We start from the raw sequence: 23220 nt of genomic DNA on the forward strand, positions 1-23220 counted from the left end.
TGTTGCGGATACCAGGTGAACAAATATAATTAAAATAATACATAGTGTAATAAAAACATCCAAAACACATCAACATAATAAAAACAAAAAAGGTAGCAAATGCAAAAGTACAGGTTCTGATAAATCTTATGAAAATAAGGTGAACTATTCCATAGTACCTTCCTGCTTTAATTGCCTCTTCCTCCCTAAAGGCTGAATATGTTGTCTTTCTACTTAGTAAAATCATTTTCATGAAGAATCACCTAATCTTTGAACAAAATAACAAATTTTTGAGTCTCGTGTTTTTTGGGAGAAGGGGGCATGGTATCAGTTTTACTCCATTTAAAACATCTTCACACATCTTGAAAGGTTTGAAAGGAAGGGACCATGTAATGTAAAGATGTTAATACCAAGAAGACAAACCCTGTTAGGAAAGACTTGGCTAATGCTGTGAGTAAATCAGGGCTGACCCAAGACATTTTGCTGCCTGAGGCAAATGACCATTCCATTTATAGAAGCCAACTGGATTGGCAGTTGAATCTTATTTCAGCACTGGCAAATGGACAGCCCTCCATCTTCCATCTGAAGCAGTTGGCTCCCTCTGCCCAATTATAGGCAGTGTCTTATGCACTGATAAGACAGATGGTGGCAAACAGGACATGGGCTTCACAACTGTGGCATTACAGCAGTGGAGGCCTGCTCGGGGTTTCATATTCATGCATTGCTGCATGGCCTCCTCTGTTGTGAGGGTGGTGCAATGTTCAGGGACGCACTGGCAAATGGACAGCCCTCCATCTTCCATCTGAAGCAGTTGGCTCCCTCTGCCCAATTATAGGGCTGGCCCTGGAGTAAATGAAATGTTAATAATGCCAATGACACTACCCTTGGGTAGTTTTAGAGGCCTAAGTTGGCGGTAGTTGTGTTTTCTTTAACTGGGTCAAAAATATAGCTTTACAGATAGCAATCATTTTATGTTACACATTATAGATATCAGGGTCTAAGCTCACTTTTGAACTGGACTTACTTGTATCTTGCCATCAATGTACATCCATTGTAGCTGGCTCGCTCACAGTGCAATCCTATGTGTGTCTACACAGACGTCAGCCCCATTAAGTTCAATGGGCCTTAGTCCCAGCTAATTGTGTATAGGATTGCAGCCTAAATATTGTTTCTGTCTATTTTGCATCACCAAGGCTATGCAAATTAACTACTAAAACTTAACAGCAGTTTTGAAAATTAAGTGCTAAAACCTAACAGCAGTTTTAAAAGCAAGTTGCCTTATATATTTCCCCCCACCCCACTGCAAATTCTTCTGTGCAAGCAACAATATGAATATTCTTTTGATTCATTCAGTTAAAAATTAGCTAACCCACATTTTTACTTCAAACACCCAAAGTGATAGTCATTAAAATATAAAATAACACCAATAAAAAAGGAAAAATAATAATAAAATAGAATACAGCAGCAGCAGGGGCAATCATTAATGACTCAGAATTAGCGGGATGTTTCTCCAAAATCTAGGCAGAACAGAAAAGGCTAAATGTCAGAAGATGCACTGATAAGACAGATGGTGGCAAACAGGACATGGGCTTCACAACTGTGGCATTACAGCAGTGGAGGCCTGCTCGGGGTTTCATATTCATGCATTGCTGCATGGCCTCCTCTGTTGTGAGGGTGGTGCAATGTTCAGGGATGCACAGGATCCTGAGCCTTCCTCCTCCCAGCACCTGGGTTGGTTGAATAAAGACTGGTCCACATTGGATTTGTGAGGGTGTCTGCATCCCCAGTGTCTGTGTCATCCTAACCTGGCTTGGAAAGAGGGAAGTACAGGAAGAGCTTTTCCTTTTTTCTGGTAGTTCCCTGCAGATGGGTTTGGAAGGGAGATGTCCTGTTCTGATGTCCCTTTCTAGTACCCCAGTCCGTAGATCCTCATGCAGCAGGAGGAGGCATACACCTGCACATGAGAATCTCCACTTGTTCACATGTGAAACAAATGAGTGATGTTCGGTTTGGGGAGGTCAAGGCAAAAGAAGCCCCAAAGGAAGCATCCATTTTTCCCCCTGAAATACTGCTATAGTAATTGTGGTACTTCGGGGGTATGTAACACAGTGGCTTAATCTTTTAATGCTGTCCTGTTTGCTGTAATCATACAGCATAGTCAGGTTGTCTTGTTCCCACCACTATTGCTCTGTGGTTCAGATTCCCACCTTATCAGTAAGGCCTGGGACTTGTCTAGTAGGGCGAGGACCAAGGTTGTCACCTAAGTTGAGCAGAAGGAGGAGTTGCCTCACTGACCTCTAGGCACCAGGTGAGCTGCTTTAGAGCTGCCCCTGGGCTCCTGAGCACATCCCTCCTCCCACAGAGAACCCTGAGATGGGAAGCCCCATGCTGCCTTCAGCACTGCCTTCAGCTCCACACTTCAGCACCTTCAGCCTTGGCGTCAGACTTGCCTCCACCTTCGTAAGTCTCATCACAGTCCATATCCACCAAGTCAGACAGCGTGTGCAATCCTTGGGCTGTTGGTGTCAGGAGCTCACTGAGCTGCAACAGGGAACCTTTAGTTCCATGTGCGGCTGCCCTGTGCGGTGAACTGCAGCTTCTCCTAGCAGTGGAGTATTCTCAGTCTCTGGACTAGGCTTCTCCAAATTGGTCATTCCCCACCACCCAGACAGGAAGGGCTATACAAGGCTTCCTGTATGGGCTGGGACCATATTGGAGGCTTTGTGCCTTGGCTTTGACTATCTGGCTGAACCCGTGACTCCTGGTTCCCAGCTCCTGGCTCACCTCCAACAGCTCCTTATGATTTAGCCTCAAGAGTTGCTGTTTAGCCATTGCCTCATTTATTCTCCCCCATGATCCTACAGCCCATCAAAACTGGCAGTGAGTTGCGAGACATCCCATATCTCTCAGGTATACTGGCTAGCTCATTACAGGTGGTCAGCTTGTAATGCTGAGCACGAAGGATTGTGAAGGATTCCCAGATGGTTACTACAGAAACTCCTTCCTTAATGCTAGGCCCTTATGTAAAGGTAATCCTCTCCTCCAATTCCCCCCACCGCCTGTCCATTCAGCCCTGATTATCTCTGCACTCTCCTCTGAACTTATACCCGTCTTTCTGAAAACAACAGCCTGGAATTAAGGAAAAAACAACAACACCCAAATCACAACAGAAATAGGTAAGAGCTCTGATGAGATATGTCTCTCACTTTCCCTCTGGGTGGCAAGTACCAACTTCAGGAATATAATATAGAACAACCTTCTCCAACCTGGAGCCCTCTGGATGGAAATGATGGGAGTTGCAGTCCAACACACCTGAAGGAGACCAGGTTGGAGAAGGCTGATATAGAAGATGTTATAATGCTGCCTTCAATTTTTTAGATTTCCACTGCAGCAGAATTAAGTCTGACGTACACCAAGTCATATGTATGTAACCAGGAGTACTGTGTCTCTATGACCTCCCTGAGCCCAATTATCAAGTTTTGCAATGTTGGACAACTGTCAAGGCAACTGTAAATTATAACTGTGAACAAGCAGAGAATTGTCAATTCTAAAGATCCACTACTGGCTTCCATTAGAAAATATTTATTGCCGTGTGTGTGTGTTTGATTCCAATTTTCTTCTCTTTTCCTTCACTTAGAGATCAGCTAGATCCACTTAGAGATCAGCTAGATCCAATTTCTCTCACAAAGATACTTCATGTAAGATAACAACGTTTTCAAGAATTTAGATCTGATGGCTAAATGAACACTAAAACCTCTTGATATAAAACTGGGTGAATTAGATGATTTAATGTTCAAAATAACTTAGATGCATTACTCAGCCCAGACATTTCCATTACAGAATTAATGTAATTATGCAGAGAAATTTCACAAAGATAATCAATAGTTACAATAGAAATATTTCATTTTCATATTTATCGCGTGTGTGTGTGTGTGTGTGTGTGTGTAGTCAGCTGTAGAGATGTGCAAAACCCATCTGGAGCACTTATTATCATCATCGTCATCTCCATTGAAATTTCACTTGAGGAGGACTCACACGCACACAATTTATCTAGTGTTTTGCTTTAGTCAAAACTTGGTAGCTACCTAAAGCTGTGACCCCACCCCAAGAAATATCACAAATCTTTTTTTTTCTTTCAAACTCTATCCCTCAGAAAACGTACATGACATTTCATCAGAGCAGAAGCCTCCACATTGTCACTGGATTTCAAATCAAGTGACATTCTCTAGCAAATCTGCGTGAATCTTTCCCAAAGGAAAACTTTAGGGCAGGGGTGCAGAACCTCTTTCATTCCGAAGGCTGAATCCTGTTCTGGAGAACCTTTCGGAGCTACATCCCACTGGTGGGAGGGGCTGAAGGCAAAAGCGATGGGGCCAAAGGCGAAGGGGAAGAAAAAATGCCAAAAAATGCCAGTATGTTTAGCTTAAAGCTCTTACTGTCAGTAACTAAGCCTTAGGAGAAGCATTTCAATCTTTTAGAATGGGAAAACACTCACAAAAGCCAGGAAACCACCAAACAAACCGTGGTTGGGGGAATGGGGCCATGGCCATCTGGGGTACCCCAAAGGATTGGGATCCCATGGGGGCTGGATTTAACCCCAGGGGCTGTTCTGCACCCTGCTTTACGGGTTCAGCTGGCCTGCAGTTGGCAACCCAACGGTGGAAGAGATTTGACAAAGGCTTTACAAAGGTGAAAGAACTTGCTGGCAGGCCACCGTAGAGGCAGTGAACACTGACCAATCACACCGCTTCCTTCTTAAAGTGGGCCTCTAGAGAAAACAAAGACTAGCTGCTGACCAGAGCCATACAGATTTCTCCTCTGATTGTAAAATTAATACCAACCAGATTATTAATTTGGCACACTCAATGGCTGGAATTCACCTAGTGAAGGTCCACAGTGGTCATTAATCAGGAGGGTGGTGTTTTGTTTTGGGGTCACTTGTCTTGTACTGCAGCTCCTACACTAAAGTATCCCTCAACCCATAATACATGTAAGTGTTGAAATCTTTTTAGCAATTTGGTGGTGGGAATTAACAGAACATTTCCATTTTAAATTGTCTCATTTGTGTATAGGCCTGGCGCACGTATACCTCTGGACAATTAAACCAGAATTATAGGACTACTGAGACACTGTCCCAGCTGGATCAATTTTTGAGAAGAAAGTGTGAGTTCCGCTTCAATGTTCTATTTTTTTCTGCACATCAATGCCTAAAGAAGAATGCATCAGTGAAAACTTCCCTGCACTATTTCAGATGACTAATAAAAGGTGCCATTTTACTTGCCCTGCACTTCTGATAATCAGTTTTAACAGCCAATGTAGTCATACCCTGATCCAATTAAAGCCAGTAACTAAAGACAGTTAGGCACATTTTTCTCTTCCAGCAAAACATCACAGCAAGTAGTTAGATCTATAGCAGTAATGCACATTGAACATTACTTTATCTCTATTCATAATCCAATCACACAATTTGTAATTAAACCCAGGGCCAATGTCAGGGGCTTTCTTTTTACTGACACATACTGTTGTATGCTTTATTCCAGGGAAAATGTTCATGATCATATTTCTCTTCAAACATCTACTTCATTGGGACTCAATCCACTGGGCCGGTTGGCGTGACGTCACAGCCCACAGTGCGTTATTTAACCTACACTGTGGTGCATGTAGGGTGCATGCAGCCACCTTTTTGCATACCCAACCCCTGCTAGAATAGACCGTGGTTGTTTAACCCTTGCATACCCATGCTCAAGTTCGTACAACATGACAACTTCCAAACAGGGGGCTGGATATGCAAAGTGGCACCTGCGGGCACTGCAGCTCATTGTGGGTTGAGCAGCGCAATGTCATGTGAACTAGGTCACTGTGAACCATTCCTGGATAAACTCCACTTAAATGAATAGGAGCTCCACAAAAACACTAGTGTGACACAATTTTAGTAAACCTCCTGCATAAGTATTTCCTGGTGAATTGTGATCAACCCCTGTACATGTTCGAGTAGTAAGTCACTTGAAGGAAACGCAACACTACAGGGGCCTTTTAGTAATATGTCAGTACTGTTCTAATTGAATTAAGCTCTTTTCATGCTGCAAAGCTCGTTAGAGAAACATATTGTGTTAAGATGCAGAGATACAGAATGCCAATTGTTAAGGCAATCAATATTTATACAGTAGGTAAAATTCACCTCAGGCGGGTTTGAGAACCATTTGTCAAATAATCTTTAAATTGCAAAAGTTTAAAAATACACACAAGATATTGCAGAAAGTCACCTTTGCAGTTTGATAATACAAACAAGATTGGCAAGTTTTCTCTCTTGAGGGAGGGGGAAAACAGATGAAAAGATAATTAAGTATTAATTTTATTGTTCAGTTCAGTACATGCATACATACTAAGCAAATAACAAAATGAGTACATAGGTGTGCTGTCATGATTGCAACAGATATCACAGATACAGAAGATTACAATGGGCATGATCCAAGTAATGCTATTTACTTTGAATTCCCACTGATCCAAATAAAAGAGAATTAAATACATATTTAACTCCCCCCCACCCTTGAGACCAATGGTGCTTAAAAGTTTAACAGTGGCTGCATGGTGGCCTAATAACTTACAAATTGTTTGGTTTATGAACTGGATCTCCTCAGCTCTTATCAAAACAAAAAGCAATAATAGATTTTAAGAAGCAGCCCTTCTTGAGTTATCCATATAAAATGAAACACATGTTTCTCTGGATTAATTAGTGGTTGAGACGCTGAACTGCAGACCGGAAGGTCGGCAGGACAGCAGTTCGAGACCCGAGTGCTGCGTGACGGAGTGAGCTCCCATCTTCAGTCCCAGCTCCTGCCAACCTAGCAGTTTGAAAGCAAGAAATTGCAAGTAGATAAATAGGTACCGCCTCAGCGGGAAAGGTAACAGCGTTCCGTGCACCTCGGTGTTCATTCATGCCGGCCACATGACCACGGAAGCGTCTTCGGACAGCGCTGGCTCTTCGGCTTAGAAACTTGGGGGATTAGCACCGCACCCTAGAGTCGGACACGACTGGTTGGGGACACCTTTACCTTTTTAAGGTTAGGACAGTGGTTCTTAAACTGATATTTAATCTGATATTGAATAACTGATATTTAAACTGATACCTCCACATTGACTGGAAAAATGCATGTTCCAGTCATGACAAAGACATTTCACGATGCCCTAAATGACTGTGCCTAGAACAGTTGGTCACAGAACCGACCAGAGGGAGGCGACCCTGGACTTAATCCTAGGTGGTGTCGCCCAGGGCCTAGTACGAGAAGTAAAGGTGTTGAACCAATTGGACACAGTGTTCACAGTACTATTGGATTTAATATATATTTAAGTGGAAAAGTGCCCAGGAAGTCCAACACAGTCACATTTGACTTCAAAAGAGGAAACTTCTTTAAAATGAGGGAAGTGGTGAAAAGGAAGTTGGACTAGATGGACCCTTGGTCTGATCCAGCATGGCTCTTCTTATGCTCTTATTTAGCTGTGGCCACAGGTGCACAGTGGCCCAGTTTGACTACACAGGGTACCCCCCAATCCTTGAAAGTTCATAGACAGGAACAGAGAGAACACAGCCCTGCTTGCAGCCTGCTCCTGCAAATTACCATCTCCCCTTTCCCATCTGTGAAAAAACATACCTTGGAGGAGACAAAGGGAAAGTCAGGCATAGCAGCTGTGGGTTGCAACAAACCCCTATATTCTGATATAGCTCAACAGTGCTCCCTAGAACATTCTGGTAAGTTGGCACCATACAAAGACACTTGCATAGACTTATCTCTTTGTTGCCCAATATGCACCCAAAACCTTAAGCTCTTGTTTAAAATAGGCTAACTGGTTCAAACTGGGTGACCTATTTGATATATAAATGTAGAGTCATTAGGAAGGTGGGTCCAGCTACTATGTCATTTTCTGATTTGCTGGCTAGACTTCAGAAATGGAAGCAATCTCCACTAGGGATGTACACCCCCCCCCCTTGTCCGGTCTGGGGGTGAGGTCTGCTGCAAGGCAATTCAGACCACTTGGGGCCCTGCGGAGTCCTCCGGAGCCCTGCCATATCTGCCGGAGTTGGCAGAGCAGCTCTCCAGCTTTCTTAAAAACGTGATACACTAATGGCAGTTGCCATTAGCCTATCGTGGGAAAATTACAGCTATAAATGGTGTATTGTATGTATGCCATTTGCAGCCATAAAGGACTTACTTTTACCTAAATTGCAGCTGTTTATAGCTGTATTTATGTAAAAAGTTAGTGCTTTATGGCCGCAAATGGAGTACAATACGCCATTTACAGCTGTAACTTTCCTGTGATAAGCTAATGGCAGCCACCATTAGCTTATCACATTTTTTAGGAAGCTGGATCGCTGCTCCAGGGGCAATCCTCTGGACCTGGAGGTAAGTGTGGCCAGTCCGCTGCGCACTCCATAGGTTGGATTCTTTGGAATCCGGACTCATTTAAGTCTGCGGCGGATTTCTCCAGCGTCCCTATTCTCCACTAAGGGCCTGGCTCTAACTGAACTCAAATTCTCATAAAAGTAAGAGTTAGCTCACTCCTAAGTAGCTGTCCATATACCATCAGCCTCTTTGCAATGAACTCTGCATACCCTAACCCTAACACAAGAGTCTACTGTAGTAGGTAACATGCAACTAGATAAGTTACATTTACTTTGGATTTTATTTGGAATGAATGAGTGAGTGTGTGTGTGCGTGCGTGCGTGCGTGTGTGTGAGAGAGAGAGAGAGAGAGAGATTGTTGCCTTCCCTTGTTTTCCCCCATCCCCACCTCACCCAAATAAACTTATTTTTATACTTGAACATTTGGGTAATTTTTTTTAAAAAAGGAAATCTTACTAAACTCTTCTCCACAAGCAAACAATCAAATTGAATCCTATATTATTCCTTGATAGAAAAATGGAATCAGTGGCTGCCTTGAGTCCCAGCACTGGGGAAAAGGATACAAATAAATATAAAAGGTAAAGGTGTCCCCAACCAGTCGTGTCCGACTCTAGGGTACGGTGCTCATCCCCGTTTCTAAGCCGAAGAGCCAGCGCTGTCCGAAGACGCTTCCGTGGTCATGTGGCCAGCATGACTGAACACCGAGGTGCACAGAACGCTGTTACCTTTCCCGCCGAGGCGGTACCTATTTATCTACTTGCAATTTCTTGCTTTCGAACTGCTAGGTTGGCAGAAGCTGGGACTGAAGACAGGAGCTCACTCCGTCACGCAGCACTCGGGTCTCGAACTGCTGACCTGCCGACCTTCCAGTCTGCAGTTCAGCGTCTTAACCACTAAGCCACCATGGCCCGACAAATAAATATAATAATAAATAAATAAATAAATAAATCATAGTGTCTCCCGATATATTACACTTGTGCAAAATGTACATGGCTTTAATGTAAAGCTCACAAATCTAGAATACCAAGGGATAAGCAGTCAAAAATGGCCTCAGACATGATATATTGTGGTACTGCATTTATAACACTGTTTATTCAACTTTCCCCCTTAGACACAAGATAGCTACAAGTGACAATAAGGAAATAATTAATTAAATAATAATAATAAATTAATGGGAACTCTTTGCTATAGTTTTTATTGACATGATAAAGTATTTATTTTTCAATGGGTAGTCTATGCCGATTAGGTAAGAAAGAAGTACTATTGCATTCAGGCTATTTCTAAGACCTGTAATAAATTTGTTTTGGTAGGGTAGATTCAGATATCACTTTAGATTTGTTCTTCTTCATTAAAACATAATTCAGGAAAAAGTAGTTTCCAAACAAGTCTAGATTGTACAAACTTGCTTGTCCAAAGGCATCTGTCTGTATCAAAATATTGACCTTTATATAATTATGTTCAAATATCAGTTTCCAAATACTAATGCACTTTTAACAAGCATCTGGCTTATATCATGTTTCTATGACTTTCTGCATATTTTGATGCCATTCCCATTCTAGCAGAATGCAACATACATCCATTTCACACCCATGTTTTTTATGATCTTGAACAAATCTGACGAGGTGAATCAACAGTAACCTGAGGGGCATAATTAAACTGCCAGGTCTTCACCTCTCAAGCAGATATTTTTACATCTACGTATCACTGAAATTCCCTCTCTCCTTGCACCAGGTAGTTAAGAAGCTAGATTCCTCCCCTCCCACACACACACTTCCTTTTTAAAGTTTTCTCTCCTTACTTTAAAAGTGCTGATCCAGCTTCCAGAGTACATTGATATCTGCAGGACCAGTGATAATGTGTAAGAAGGTGCCATGTGGGACTCTCTCTGTGTGTGGTGGGGAACTGTCTACCCCAATAGAGCATTTTCATTCACAACCTCTGTCCTGGAAATGTGCTGAATGAGCAAGTCAGGTATTTGGTATAATGAGCAAAAACTCATCTCAAACAATTATGAAGTAGGATGCTGTTCAGCTGCATGACACCTTAACTTTGCAGGTGGATGATTGGTTTAGCAATCACTTGTCATTCTCTCTTTGCCGTGATCAGTCTGATGAAACATTCCAATTACAATGAACCCATTTATGTCTAGCCTTTTCAAAGGAAAAAAAGCCCAACTTTCACAATTGCCATCTGGCTCCTCATAAATTTAAGATAATGGGTACCATAACACAGTCTAATGGGATATTCTAGTACAGTTCTAGAAAATGGGGGAAATGTACTGAGAACACAGACTTTACTGTAAGAAAACGTACACTTACCTTCATATGTTCCACTTTCTAAAAGAGCACCACTTTTCTCTAGTTCCATAAAATCTTCAACAGTGATGAAAATATAATCCACACCAGGGACTTCCCCCTCCTTATGAGGCCTTGTAGTGCCTAATTTGAAAGAAAAACAAAAAAAAAACATACTGCTGTTATGCACATTGATGGGCATTTGATATCTGAAAGACTTTGATTTCAGGTTTGATTTATTGCATAGTTTCATAAAAACTAGGGGATGCTAGCAGAAATGTTTCTGCTCAATGAGACTTGCACAGGTAAGCGTGAATGTTGTTGGAGGTGCAGTACAATGATCTAAATATTAAGATGGTCTAAAAAGCTGCATAGAGTGTGGCAGAGGCCTTGTTTTTCATGCAGAAGACAGGAAAGAATCCTGTCTGAAACCCTGGAGAGATGTCAATCTAGGAGACAGCAATGAAATACATCACCCTTCCCCAGCCTGGTGGCTTCCAGACGTTTTGAATGTCAGCTCCCATCAGCCCCAGCTGGCATGGCCAATGATAAGGAATGCTGGGAGCTGCAGTCCAAAAGATCTGGAGGGTACCAGGTTTGGGAAGACTGAGCTACATAGATCAGGACTTGACTCAGTGTACAGCAGTTTCCTATGCTTGGTGAATTAATATGAGTAAAGCTAGATTAGTCAAATCTGTCCCTAACCCATATTGCGCTCCATTTTCAATCAGCATTCTACTTTCTTAAATAACTGGAGCCTTAAAGCTGCCATTGCAGCCAATCATGATTAGTGCGCAGTTGCTATGGTCTCCAAGCAAACCAGCCAGCCAAGTGAGCAGGTGAGTGGGCAGCGGCTGCCACCCACAGTGAAAAGCATCAGGAGCTGGTGGCGGTACACACAGCAGGTTGCTCTAGAGAGCACTGTTGCTCTCTTGCCATGACAAATGCCACAGCAGGAGAGCAGCTGGTGGGGCTCTGCGGAGCATCTGCTAGGCCAGAGGCAGAGGGGAGAGTGGTGCAATTCCCCACGCTTCCCACACTGCCGCCTGATGCGGTTGCATCAGCCTGCATAATGGTAGGGCCGGCCCTGAGCATTTGACTAACGGCCTTTAGCGATTCACTGAAATCTTTATTGTGAGGTAGTCTACCTGGAACCATAGTGTCCTTTAATTGCTCTGAATAGCTGTATCAACATTAGAGTTAGGAAGGGCTTTAGCAAAAGATGCAAATTACATGTTTTAAAGAAAGGTCTCTTCAGTTTTGAATAGCAACCGCTTTCAGCATCAGATGCGGTGGTGTTATAACTTGTGTGCTGTTATTTAGGGCAGAATAACAAAGGCACGATGTTCCATTATTTGTCAAAATTGAGCCATTCATTGCAACACCTGATTCTCTCAACCAGTGGAGTGGATATATAGGCCTTATCATGTCAGACATCTAGTAGACAGTCCAAGTAGCCCAAATATATTTGTTAGTATAATGACGGAAAATTGTTTCATTGCCCAAGTAAGGGGGAAATAGTGAATAACTTGCTGCCTACATACACTGTCACCCTGATCCTGAAATAAATCTGCTGGCACAGAGTCAACTATAATGCTAGTCCAGCTGACCTTTCATGATAGTTCAGCCGATCTCTCGCAGAAGCCCCATGGCTGGGGCACAGGGTGGAAGCCACCAGGTGGGCAGGGGTGAGTGGCCAGCTAGGCCAGCTGGCTGAGCAAGTGAGGGAGTGGCTGTCCAGCTGGCCGGCCAGCTAGCCAAGCAAATAGGCCAGCTGAGTGAGCAGGAGAGAGGACAGTGGCATACTGGCATTGCCGCTTCACTTGAGGCGTCAAAATACGCTGGGCTGGCCTGCAAATGCATTTAAATACTGTTATGTCCTCCCAATTTCCCCAGCTGGTGAGAAATTCCAAGGATAATGCAATAGCGTTCATTTGCCTTTGGACAGGGTGCAGTTTGGAGACTTATGGTACCTTTATAATATCTGCATTCTTTCCAAATAGACAACCAGAGCCTAGAAGAAACAACGCCCATATAAAATAAGCACCATTTCCTGGTAGAAAAGTGTGGTGTAAGTTAAACAAACAAACAAAAATCAACAAACAGGCAGCTATTCTGCAAACCCTGCATCAGATCCCCAGAACCTCCCCACCCCCACCTGCCCCATTTAGCGAAGTCCAGCAATAGTATCAGCTTGCTGTACTCCAAATTCAAACTGCTCAAACAGCTTGTTTCTCAAATAGGCAATGCAGAGCATGAGTCCCAGATGCCATCCCTGCAGGTAAATTGCCCATTCAGGAAAAACACACACAGCCACAGTTACGTAGAAATGTGAAGGCTCTTTTGTCAAGTCCTGTGTACCAATCAGGCAACACTTTAGGCAAAATCACAGTGACAGACCTATTCATGATAATCAAGACTGACAAACGCACCATGAAAGAGAGAGCGAGAGAGCAAGCGAGCGAGCACTTGCTAATTGGTATCACAATTCTGTTTGTATAGAATTCCAGCCCTGATGGGTGCAAAAATATGCCCATACTTTGGGCGATGCCTTTTAAAGTGCTGAATAAGATGTCCAGTGGGGTTTCAGTGCCATGCAGAGCTCCTTGTCCCTCCCTGTGATAAGTATGAAAAGCCAAATACCTCATGCAAATTTGCGAAACTGATGCTGATGGAGGAATTCAGCTTCCTTTGGCTCAGAATTTTGGTTACCTTAATGAAGAATTTCTTGATTCCTTTGTAACAGCAGAGCACACACATCCCTGAACAGGATAGGCAAGAAGGGAAGGGGTCAGCTTAATCTAAAGGCAGTGTCTGCACCTCTCACAGATTAGGAAAAGGAAGCAGAGGCTAAAGGACATGAACAGAATGGGAAACTCCACACTGATGCCACTGCTTCCAGCATGCACACTGTGTTAAGTGCACTGTATCATTAACAGATGAGGACCAGCAGGCTGTGGCCTGTAGCAGCAGGAGTGAACCTTAGCAAAGCCGATAACCCAGATATGACCGAAAAGATTTGTAATGACCATAATTGCTTATTATGGATCATCCTGAGTAGTATGTCAGTATAAGATCAGGAATGCAATAACGTTACATGTGCACAGCTGGGTTATTCCAGGCGCATATCAGGATACTTAGATGTGACGCATAAACCATTCCATCTGGCTGTATCAGGAGAGATGGGAAACAGGTCAACTCTGCTGAAAGGTCAGCTTCATCAGGCTCCTCCTTTCCCTGAACCATGTGGTCATTATAAGAGCATTGTACTTTCAAGAACGGTGCCTGGTTTTCTCTTCCCTCCTCATTACGTTTTCCTTTTGCGTGGTGCCCGAGAGCAGGGACTGCTTGGCTGAAGAGTGGAGTAAAAATGCTTTAAATAAATAAATTAAAAACTCGCTTAAACCAGGGGTGTGGAACTTGTGGCCCTCCATCTGTTGTTAGACTCCAACTCCCACCAGCCCCAGCCATCAGGGATGATGGGAATTATAGTCCAACATCCGGAGTGCTGCAGGTACCCCATCCCTGGAATAAACAACGTGGATGTACTTAAATTGAACTATTTCCCTCAAAATAGCTGTAGCTATTTAGGATATATTTTCAAACCCTGCATAATGAATGAGCACTGAGAACCCCATCCCCTTTGCTAATTTCAGAGTTCCAGGCTGACATGACATGTGCTATTCATAGAGGCCTAGATTAGCTGTCCTTATTACTGGTGTTCTGTACTTCACACTATTATAAAATGTGAAGTCCTGCACATGATTTTTTTAGGCTGACATCGTTTGGGGCCAAGGTGTCTGATCCTGATGATTTCATCCCCTAGTGCCCTGACACTATAGTTACAGTGAGGTCAACAGGCAGACTGCTGTTTTTCCAAGCCTAACGGGCACTTTGTCCTCAAAAGACTCTTTCTTTTGCCAGTTGGAAATTGCTTGTTTGGGATGTACTCCCAGCCAGCTTGAATTTTAGGTTCAATTTGCTGACACCATGACAATCCTTCGGCAATCTGTGTGGCAGATGGGAAGCAGGAAGACACGCATATGGGAGAGCTGTATAATTCATATGCTTTTTGTTTCTTAGCTGTTTCTAAGGCATGTAGAACGGGGGAATTGAGGAACCCTTCAAATACAAGGACAGGAAATATGCCAGTTCCTGGTATGGATAAATGGAAAGCATGGAGGGGCCAGGGGCTTGTGCCTGCTGGTCCCATCCCCAATCTCCACACATTCAGTGGAAGTCCTCACAGGAAGGAAAAGTTCCAACAGGGCTTTTGAGAGCAGGTGTGAGGTGCAGTGCCAATGAGTCTGAGCTGTGAACTGACTAATAGCCAAATTCAGTTCTCGTTTCAGCTGCCACGTCTCTAGGTGGCAAGCCACTATTCTCTCACTGTCAGCCCCATCTCTACAGCAGGGATGTTGTGAGGATTAATATATGTGGAATATTTTGAACACCTGAGATGCACCATATAAACAATGTAACAGCTGGATTCTATATTTTCAAGAATGGTGGAATCAAACCTTTTTGCCTTACTTGCTCCCAGCAGCTCCAGGTGAAACCTGAAACCTGCTAGAGTCTTATTAGAATATCTGTAGACCCTTCCTTCCAGTTCCATCTAAAGCTGTGATCAGGCAGACACCATAATTTCAACTTCAAGTCAGTCCTTGCTCCTTCTTGCTCCTTTTCCTACTCCCAACCTGCTTTTTGTAACATGAAGAGATCTGAAGATCTTGAAAGCTTGCATATTTCTGGTGACTTTTTGGTTGGCCTAATGAAAGTATTAGGCTCATATAGATAATGTATAAATGGTTATTGTTCTTATTACTATTACAACAAAATAGATATAGTTAGCTGATAAGGCAAAGGAAGCCAAAAACAAACATATTTTCCAAGCACACAAAGGACAATATTTTGTGTCTGGGATAATCTCCCCTCCGACCCACCCCAAAGACAGCACATGAGTTGCTCATATAACTGCAATGTGGTTGTACAAAAGTTACAGAGAGATATTGGCCAGTTCGCACATAATGCCAATTTATGGGTTATTTAACCTAGAAATTGGCAGGGGTGAGTGCGAGCAAGCAAGCACACTGCTTCAGGCTCGTTCCTTACTTTCTCTTTCAGTAAAACAACTTATGATCTTTACGTTCATCGGTTGTGAGCATGACATCCAAACCCGGACACTGCTGTCTGGACCCAGACATCTGAGCTTGGACACTCAAACACCAGACAAATAATAGGTTAACTCTGGATTTTTTTAACCCAGAGTGTCCGGGTTCGGACATCATGCTCACAACATACACATGTAGGGGCAATTGGAGGTTGTTTACTGAAAGTAAACATGCCAGAGGCAGTGTGCTTGATCACTGCTGCTCATGCCTGACAACTTTTTGTGAACCGCCCAGAGAGCTTTGGCTATTGGGCGGTATAGAAATGAAATGAAATAAATAAATACATAAATAAAACTCACAGGTTAAACATGAACCAGGTCCATGGCTATTTTCAGTGGTGTAACCCTATGCTCTCTTGTGAACTTAAAAAAAAATCTTACATATTTCATTATTTGGAGACCTTGCAGCTCCACTCTCCTGTGCTGGAGTGCCCATCTTGAAGCAACGGGATCTGTATTTTGGGAAATCACACTGTGCAACTGTTAAAATAAAACTGGAGACATGTTTTGAGGGACCATATGGGTCAGATGGTGTCATTTCCAGTTGCAGGAGAAAATAAACTATTAATGCCTTAGGAAAAGTATATTTTATTCAATTTGTAGCAAGACGGACTAAAAGGAAATCTCTCAAGTATACGATACTCCATGGGTTTTCTGGATACATACCTAAAGTGAATACATGTTCTCCAGCTGAAACAGCTTATTAGTGACTGATGTATGCAAGGCTTATCACACCTTAATATAGCCAGAGGCTCCTACAGAATTGGACTGCTAATCTTTAATAAACATCACATGAGTCCTTAATATGACCTTGCATGCATCTTGCCACAGCAAATCTTAACAATATTTAATAAGCTCTTTTTGTTCGCTCTGTCACTTTACATTGGGATAATATTGTCACAAGGAATAAAACTGGTAGAGAATTTCCACCCACCCCTATCAAAGGTACATCAAACAGAGAAATTCTACATTTGTCTTGTTCTTTTAAATATCCAGATGGCACAAACAGTGAACACTATTTTCAAGGAACCTGATTTTATATGTATTATGAAGTGGGAAGGGCCAAGGTGTTCATTGTACCTGTTTCAGAGCTGCAAAGTAAAACACCACCATGAAAGTTTAGAAATCTTTCTCCAGCCAAGAGTTACAATGAGAAAAAGGGTTATACTCCTGCCACATGACATGACACCTGCATGTAATGGCTACAGAAACACCGTCATGTAAATGTAGCTTCCATGGCATCATGTCCGAAGCAGCATCCCTGCACATTCATGAAAGTGATCATGTTGAGGGTCGCTGTATGTACAAACTGGGTCTTAGGGAGCAAAATGCTGGGAGAGTACTGTGTAGACGCCCATACATATGCTTACAATGTTTTGGTTGACCCTGATCAGTCCAGTCATTCTTAGGGGTGTAAGAAAATACTCATAGAAATAAAGTTCAGTAGAACGCCCCATACAGTTGGAGGATTTGTGAAAGCTCAGTGACACATGCTATGGATGCCAAAGGTTCCAGGATTAACCCCTGGCATGTCCAGAGAAGAACGTAACACATAAGAACATAAGAAGAGCTATGCTGCATCCAACCCAAAGCCTATCCAGTCCAGCATTTTGTTTACCCAGGAGCCAACCTGCTGCCTGTGGGAACCCACAAGCAGGACATGAATGCAATAGCAAGTGCATACATAGATTGGGCTGGGAAAGGCTCCAGTCAGAAACCCTGGACAGCTACTGCCAGGGAGTATAGACCATGCTCAGCTAGATGGACCAATGGTCTGATGTGGTATAAGGCAACTTCCCGTGTTTAATTTGTTTACTAAAATGTTTCCATATAGTGCCAAATGGGTATGGCTCAGCATCATTACAGTCCAGATCAGCTGAGGTACTAGCCTCATATTGCAACAATGCTGCGTATTTTCATAAACAGGGGTTGGATCCGAAGGTCCCCTCTCACATGCGGAAACTAACTCACAGAATGGGGGATGGACCCAGGATCTACCTCCCGTGAGAGAAAGGGGCCTTCTACAAGAGGAAGGGCTCTGCTCGCAGAAAGTTCCTTTGCTTGATTTTTGGGAATCCCCTTTCTCCTCCACAACACTGCTTACCCCATCAGCAGGGTCTCCTGACTCTCTGTGCCTGGAGGGGCTACCGTGGGAAGGAGGGGAAAGGGAAGTCCACTTCCATCAGCACAGCTGATCCAGCATAAATCTAGATCCAACCCTGGCTGCTTTACAACTTCTGTAAAGGTGCATGACAAAAGGAAACGGAATCCGACGATGTTCCTCTGCTTGTGCAAATGGAAAAATGAGAACTACAGAACCTAGGTACTGCAGCACTGCACAAACTGTACCGTTTTGCTAGTGCTTCTGCAAGCATTTGCGGAACGGTGCTAATGGTGATGATTTCCCTTCCATTCATGGTTCTTGGATCCAACCCCATGACTTGCAGACTAGCAATCAGAGTGTTAATTGAGCCATCTTTGTCCTCTTGGCAAACTCCCAATTTCATCTACAATGCATCTACTTTCAAGAACAGCTCTGACCGAGGATTAAACCCATCTACAAAGGAGTTCATTCTTAGCTCTGTTCCTAACCCATAAAACATCTTTTTTTTCCATTATCTTTGCCAAGAGTGCCTTTTTCAAGATGTTAATAATCATATTCACAGGGTAACACCCCTCCCCCTTAATAGTAGAGGTGTGAATTCCTTGAGTTAAATTCTTTGGAAATTATGGGCATTTTAACATTTAAGAGCAACATAGAGGTTAGGAGTTCAACTGCTTAAGGGACTCCTCAGTGTTTATCAAGTGAAAGATGAAAAGGAAGTTACCTTTGAATTTTACCAAACTCTAAATTGTCATCTCAGAAGATGTATAATGTATGTGATTCAGAAAGCTAACAGCAACCCTCTGCAAGACAGAGAGTTCCTTTTAATGAAACTCACGGGTGCCCCTGAAGATCCTTTCATAAAGTTTTCATCTCTAAGGTTGTTTTTTCAGTAATATTTTTAAAAAGCAATGCAGAAAAGATGGATATGAGACATTGTTAGATTAGGAAAGGGCTTTTTTTGTTCCCTCTAGGAAGGTAACAAAAAGCAAGCAGCAATGCCTCTCTCTGCCCAAAATGTAGAGTGAGGAGATAGCTAGAAGGGGGGACTCAAGGCACAGATAGTGATTCAAAATACCTTATACCAGCCATTTTTTTTAAATAATTATGTGTTTTGCTGCCTTCTGGCAGGCCCAATCTAGTGAAACTGATCTAGCCTATTGATTTTAACAGAAAAGCTAAGCAGATCATTAAATCTCCCCCACTAAAATCAATAGAGTTACTGGCGGCCCTTTTTGGACCTAAGACTAAACTTTAGCATGATGCACGTGAGCAACAGCAAATGCCAAGCTTGCACACTCCCATCTTTCTTTCTTCCTCTGGTGCGGCAACAAAGAGCTTCTTCTTTTAAACTAACTGGAGTTTCTTATTACATCTGAACTTGGGGGAACTCCGGTTAGTTTAAACCAGGGCTATAGAACCTCAGGCCCAGGGGCTGAATTTGACCCTCCTGGAGTCCTAATCCAGCTCTCCAGAGTTCCCCAGATGCCCCCCCGATCATTGGTTGTTTCCCAACATTCACAGTCCCCCGCCCCACATTCTAAAAGATTGAAAAGACTCTCCCAAGGCCTAGTTACTGGCAGTAAGTGTTTAAAATATACTGGTATTTTTGGCCCCACCCTTTTACCTGTGGCCACTGGAATGTGGCTCCTGAGAGCTTCTTCAAAATGGAATTAGGCCCTTGGGCTGAAACAAGTACAGTACCCCTGGCTTACGCTATGGTGTGTTCAAACAAGCTAGGGTCAACCCATGCTTTATGATCCTTTATCACACCATAGTTTGCTAATCAGAATTTGCCTGGGTATAGAAGTAAAAGGGGAGGACTGGTTAGTTTCCAAGCAGAAGTGGATGTTACCGATCTCCTAGCGGCCACACCAGGGAAAGTGTGTGTGTGTGAGGGGGGGGGGAAGCCTTGTTGCCATTCAGGCACATAACACTAAGCTATAGTTTAGTGTTATGTCTGAAACAATCCAGGGTTTCCCTTAAACTGTACTGTACTATAAATATTCTTTAGCTTGGTGGTGCTTTTATTTGTGGCTCTTATTGTAGTACACATTGCATTATGTACTTTTGATGGCAATGCAGTTTATAATTGTGGAACTTCTTCATGAGGGAGGTGAGGTTGGCTCCTTCATTACTATGTTTCAGACAGGCCGATGTTTTGTTCCATTAGGCTTCAATGCTACTTGATGTTTTTTCTCTCTCTCTCTCATTTTAATTTTAGTCGTAGCTCTCCGATTTTATTTCTGGTTGTGCTCCTGTACTTATTGTTTTATGATGTGAACTTTTGTTAAATGGTATTTTTATTGTATATCGCCCCAGGCACTGCTAGGCAGAGGGTGCAATCCAAAATGTATTCATAATAAATAGATATAATTTAATTAAATAAACAAATAAATTGCTGCTTTGGCCAATATGGCCCCTGAGAGCCTGCTTTCCACACAATGCAGTGTTAAGAGACACATGTATAAACTGGGACAGATATATGAGATATTCACCACAATGATTCTGACATTTTGGAGAGTCAGAGCCTGTTGAATAAGGAGCAAAAATAATAAAGGATAAATGTATGCTTTGTGCCACACTTAGCCTTATCTGTGGTTCTGCTATTATTTCATTGCTGTTTCCCTTCAGGTAGAGCAGCTGATGAAATCTAGACAGAGATGTGGATGGCTGCTACTAATAAAGCCTTGCAAAATCTGACTAGCACATGGAAAATCATACCTTCTGCTATAGGGTGGCCATGTATATGACTTTAGTCCTCAAAAAACAATCCTCTGTTTGAAGGTCTATTTCGTCCAAGCCTGATTTAAAGATAATGAACCATAAGAAGAGAGAGGGTTCTTGATAGGCCTTGAAGTTGCCTATCACCAGTTAGCACCTGGACAGCAGACTCCATGGGCACACAAGTCAGCTGGTTACTGTTTTCCCCACAATGGTGAGATGTACTGTATTCCGATTTAAATTACAGTAATTATTTCTAACTTTGCATCTAAACACATAAAATAACATATGCACATTCTATGCAAATCTTTGTTTTATTTTGTCCTCTTTTGTGGGTGTCAAAGAACTTGTCAGTCTCCCCACCCCACCCCACCCTGTCACCATTCCCTCAGGAAGCACTGAAGTGGAGGAAGAAATTGACAAGTTCTTTGACAAGTAGGAAATATGGCTCTGCTGGGCTAAACCAAGCAGTGTGTGGAGATGATGAAACTGGCAAGGATGTTTATAAGAGGGGAGTACGTCTCTGAGGGGCTACATAGCAAACAGGCGGACTTGCAATCATGTGCACTTGTGCAAGACTGCCAATAAAAAATAAAATAAATCGCGACCCCATTTGCACAAATTTAAAGATCCTCCCTCCCCCCAAATCCAATTTGCTCAAATTACCATTTGCGTAGATGGTGGGAGCCAGGATAAAAATGTGCAGAAAATGTACGTAATCAGGAAAAAAAATCCGCTAAAGTCCACCACCACTTACCGGAATGGAAACACTGTGGAATCCTATAGGGGTTAAATGGAACAGAATTCCCAGCATTGCACATCCCTAGAACTAGGCTTTCACCAATAACTAGCAAAGTTTCTCCATATGGTCACTCCCTCACATCCCTAATCCTGATGGGATTTGGTAAACAAGAAGGCTGATGAGGTAAGGCTGCCATGCCCAGGAACCCCACAGTTCAGTGTATATGAGTGTGTGTGCATGCGTGTGTGACAGAGAGAGAGAGCGAGAGCGAGAGAGCGCTAGCTATCTCATGAGCACATTATTGTATTTCACATTGGGTGCCAAAACACATAAGGCCAGGTATGTGTCAGGAGCTGATTAGAATTAGTTCTTTCCAAGCTTATTACAATGCAAGGGGTCAGTTTAAACTGCACAGGCTACAAATTGGTTTCATATTTATTATGCTTATTTCAATTCACCCGGCTATTTTGTATTTCAAACATATATTTATGTTATTATGCTGTGTCAACATAAAGTACAAGTCTAATCATTCATGTGATAGTCACTAAACCTCCCTGTGATAATCTTAGCCGTATTTCTTTGTTCTTTGGCTTGGTGTCTCCAATTACCCACATTGGTATGGACAGCCAGTAGCCAAGGCAACAAACACTTTAGCTAAAGCCCTTTAACTTAAATTGATCTACTTTTAGCTAAAGCTCTTTAGTAAAGGACTTCAGCTCAGGCGCTTTCAGTGTGATAAAGATAGTTGAGGTTCTTGAGGCAAAATTGTTCCTTTCCCAGGTTCCTCATATTCCTTTCCAAAAATATAATTGGGGAATCAGCCAGGAACCTCTGCAATTACCTCAACACAATTTTCCTGCAAACAGCTTACCTGAAACATGGCCATGGCTAAATAGGTGAGATGCCATTTGGCTAACCTAGTTTTGGATCAATTAGGTTCTAATCATCAGTAATCGGATGTAGTTCAATGGTTCAGAAAAGCACCCAATTTTAGCCTAAAGGCTCCATTTCAAATGCAATTCATGGATTGCAAAAGGCAAGGAACAGTTTTCACTGCAAAACCCAAAGGTTTCATGAGCAAAAAAATGAAAAAAAACAGACATTTCAGTCCCATAGCAAAGCCTCTCATAGTAATATACGCTTCATCCAAAAGATTTACAGGGATATAAGCTTAGTCAAGGTGCTTCCAGACAAAGCTTTTATTGTGCAATCACCCTGCCTCATTCACAGAATTTTACAAGGTGTTCAGATGTTGCCGTCTTCCATTTGAAGCCCTCGTGTGTTTTCCCACTGTTTCTGTCCTCGTTTGAGGGAGTTTTGGAGGATGGCAACAAGGGAAAGAGCCTTTTTAGTGGTGGCTCCCCAACTGTGGAATGCTCTCCCAGTGAGGCCATCCTGGCAACAACACTGTCATCTTTTTGGTGCCAGGTCAAGACTTTCCTCTACTCCCAGGCATCTGAAGGCACCTGAAGGCATCTGATGGGTGTTTTATGCATCAGAGGTTTGGGTTATGGTCTTAATGATGTTTTAGGGTTTTTTTTAATTATGTTTTGGTATTTTAATGGAAATCGTTTTTAGCAATTTTATATTTTGTCTGTTTTAATAATTTTGTTGTAAGTTGCCTAGGGTCTTTTTAAAGAGAAAGGCGACTTCTCTTTAAATGAAAAAAATAAAGAAAAAATAATGAATCATTTTTCTGCCAGAAAAAAATCAGTTAACAAAGAAAAGTCAGAATAGTTGCACAGGGCCTTTTGAGAGTTAGCTATAGGAGCCCTCTGTCTAGAACTACCCTCAGTATTCTTCTTCTAA

The 23220-nt window shown here is 42.6% G+C and overlaps 1 protein-coding gene across 3 annotated transcripts in view; it reads right to left on the minus strand.

Moving 5' to 3' along the window:
- MAGI2 (membrane associated guanylate kinase, WW and PDZ domain containing 2) overlaps positions 1-23220 on the minus strand; it is a 977993-nt gene that overhangs the window by 419039 nt on the left and 535734 nt on the right. For all 3 annotated transcript variants that reach the window (XM_084811512.1, XM_084811513.1, XM_084811511.1), the window contains exon 3: positions 10696-10815. In XM_084811512.1, coding sequence (XP_084667638.1) covers positions 10696-10815 — 120 coding nt within the window. The remainder of the gene's footprint in view (positions 1-10695; positions 10816-23220) is intronic.

Source organism: Heloderma suspectum, chromosome 7 (assembly GCF_057233095.1).
Source record: "Heloderma suspectum isolate Gila_16-S chromosome 7, 16-S_ref, whole genome shotgun sequence".
Taxonomy (NCBI): Eukaryota; Metazoa; Chordata; class Lepidosauria; order Squamata; family Helodermatidae; genus Heloderma; species Heloderma suspectum.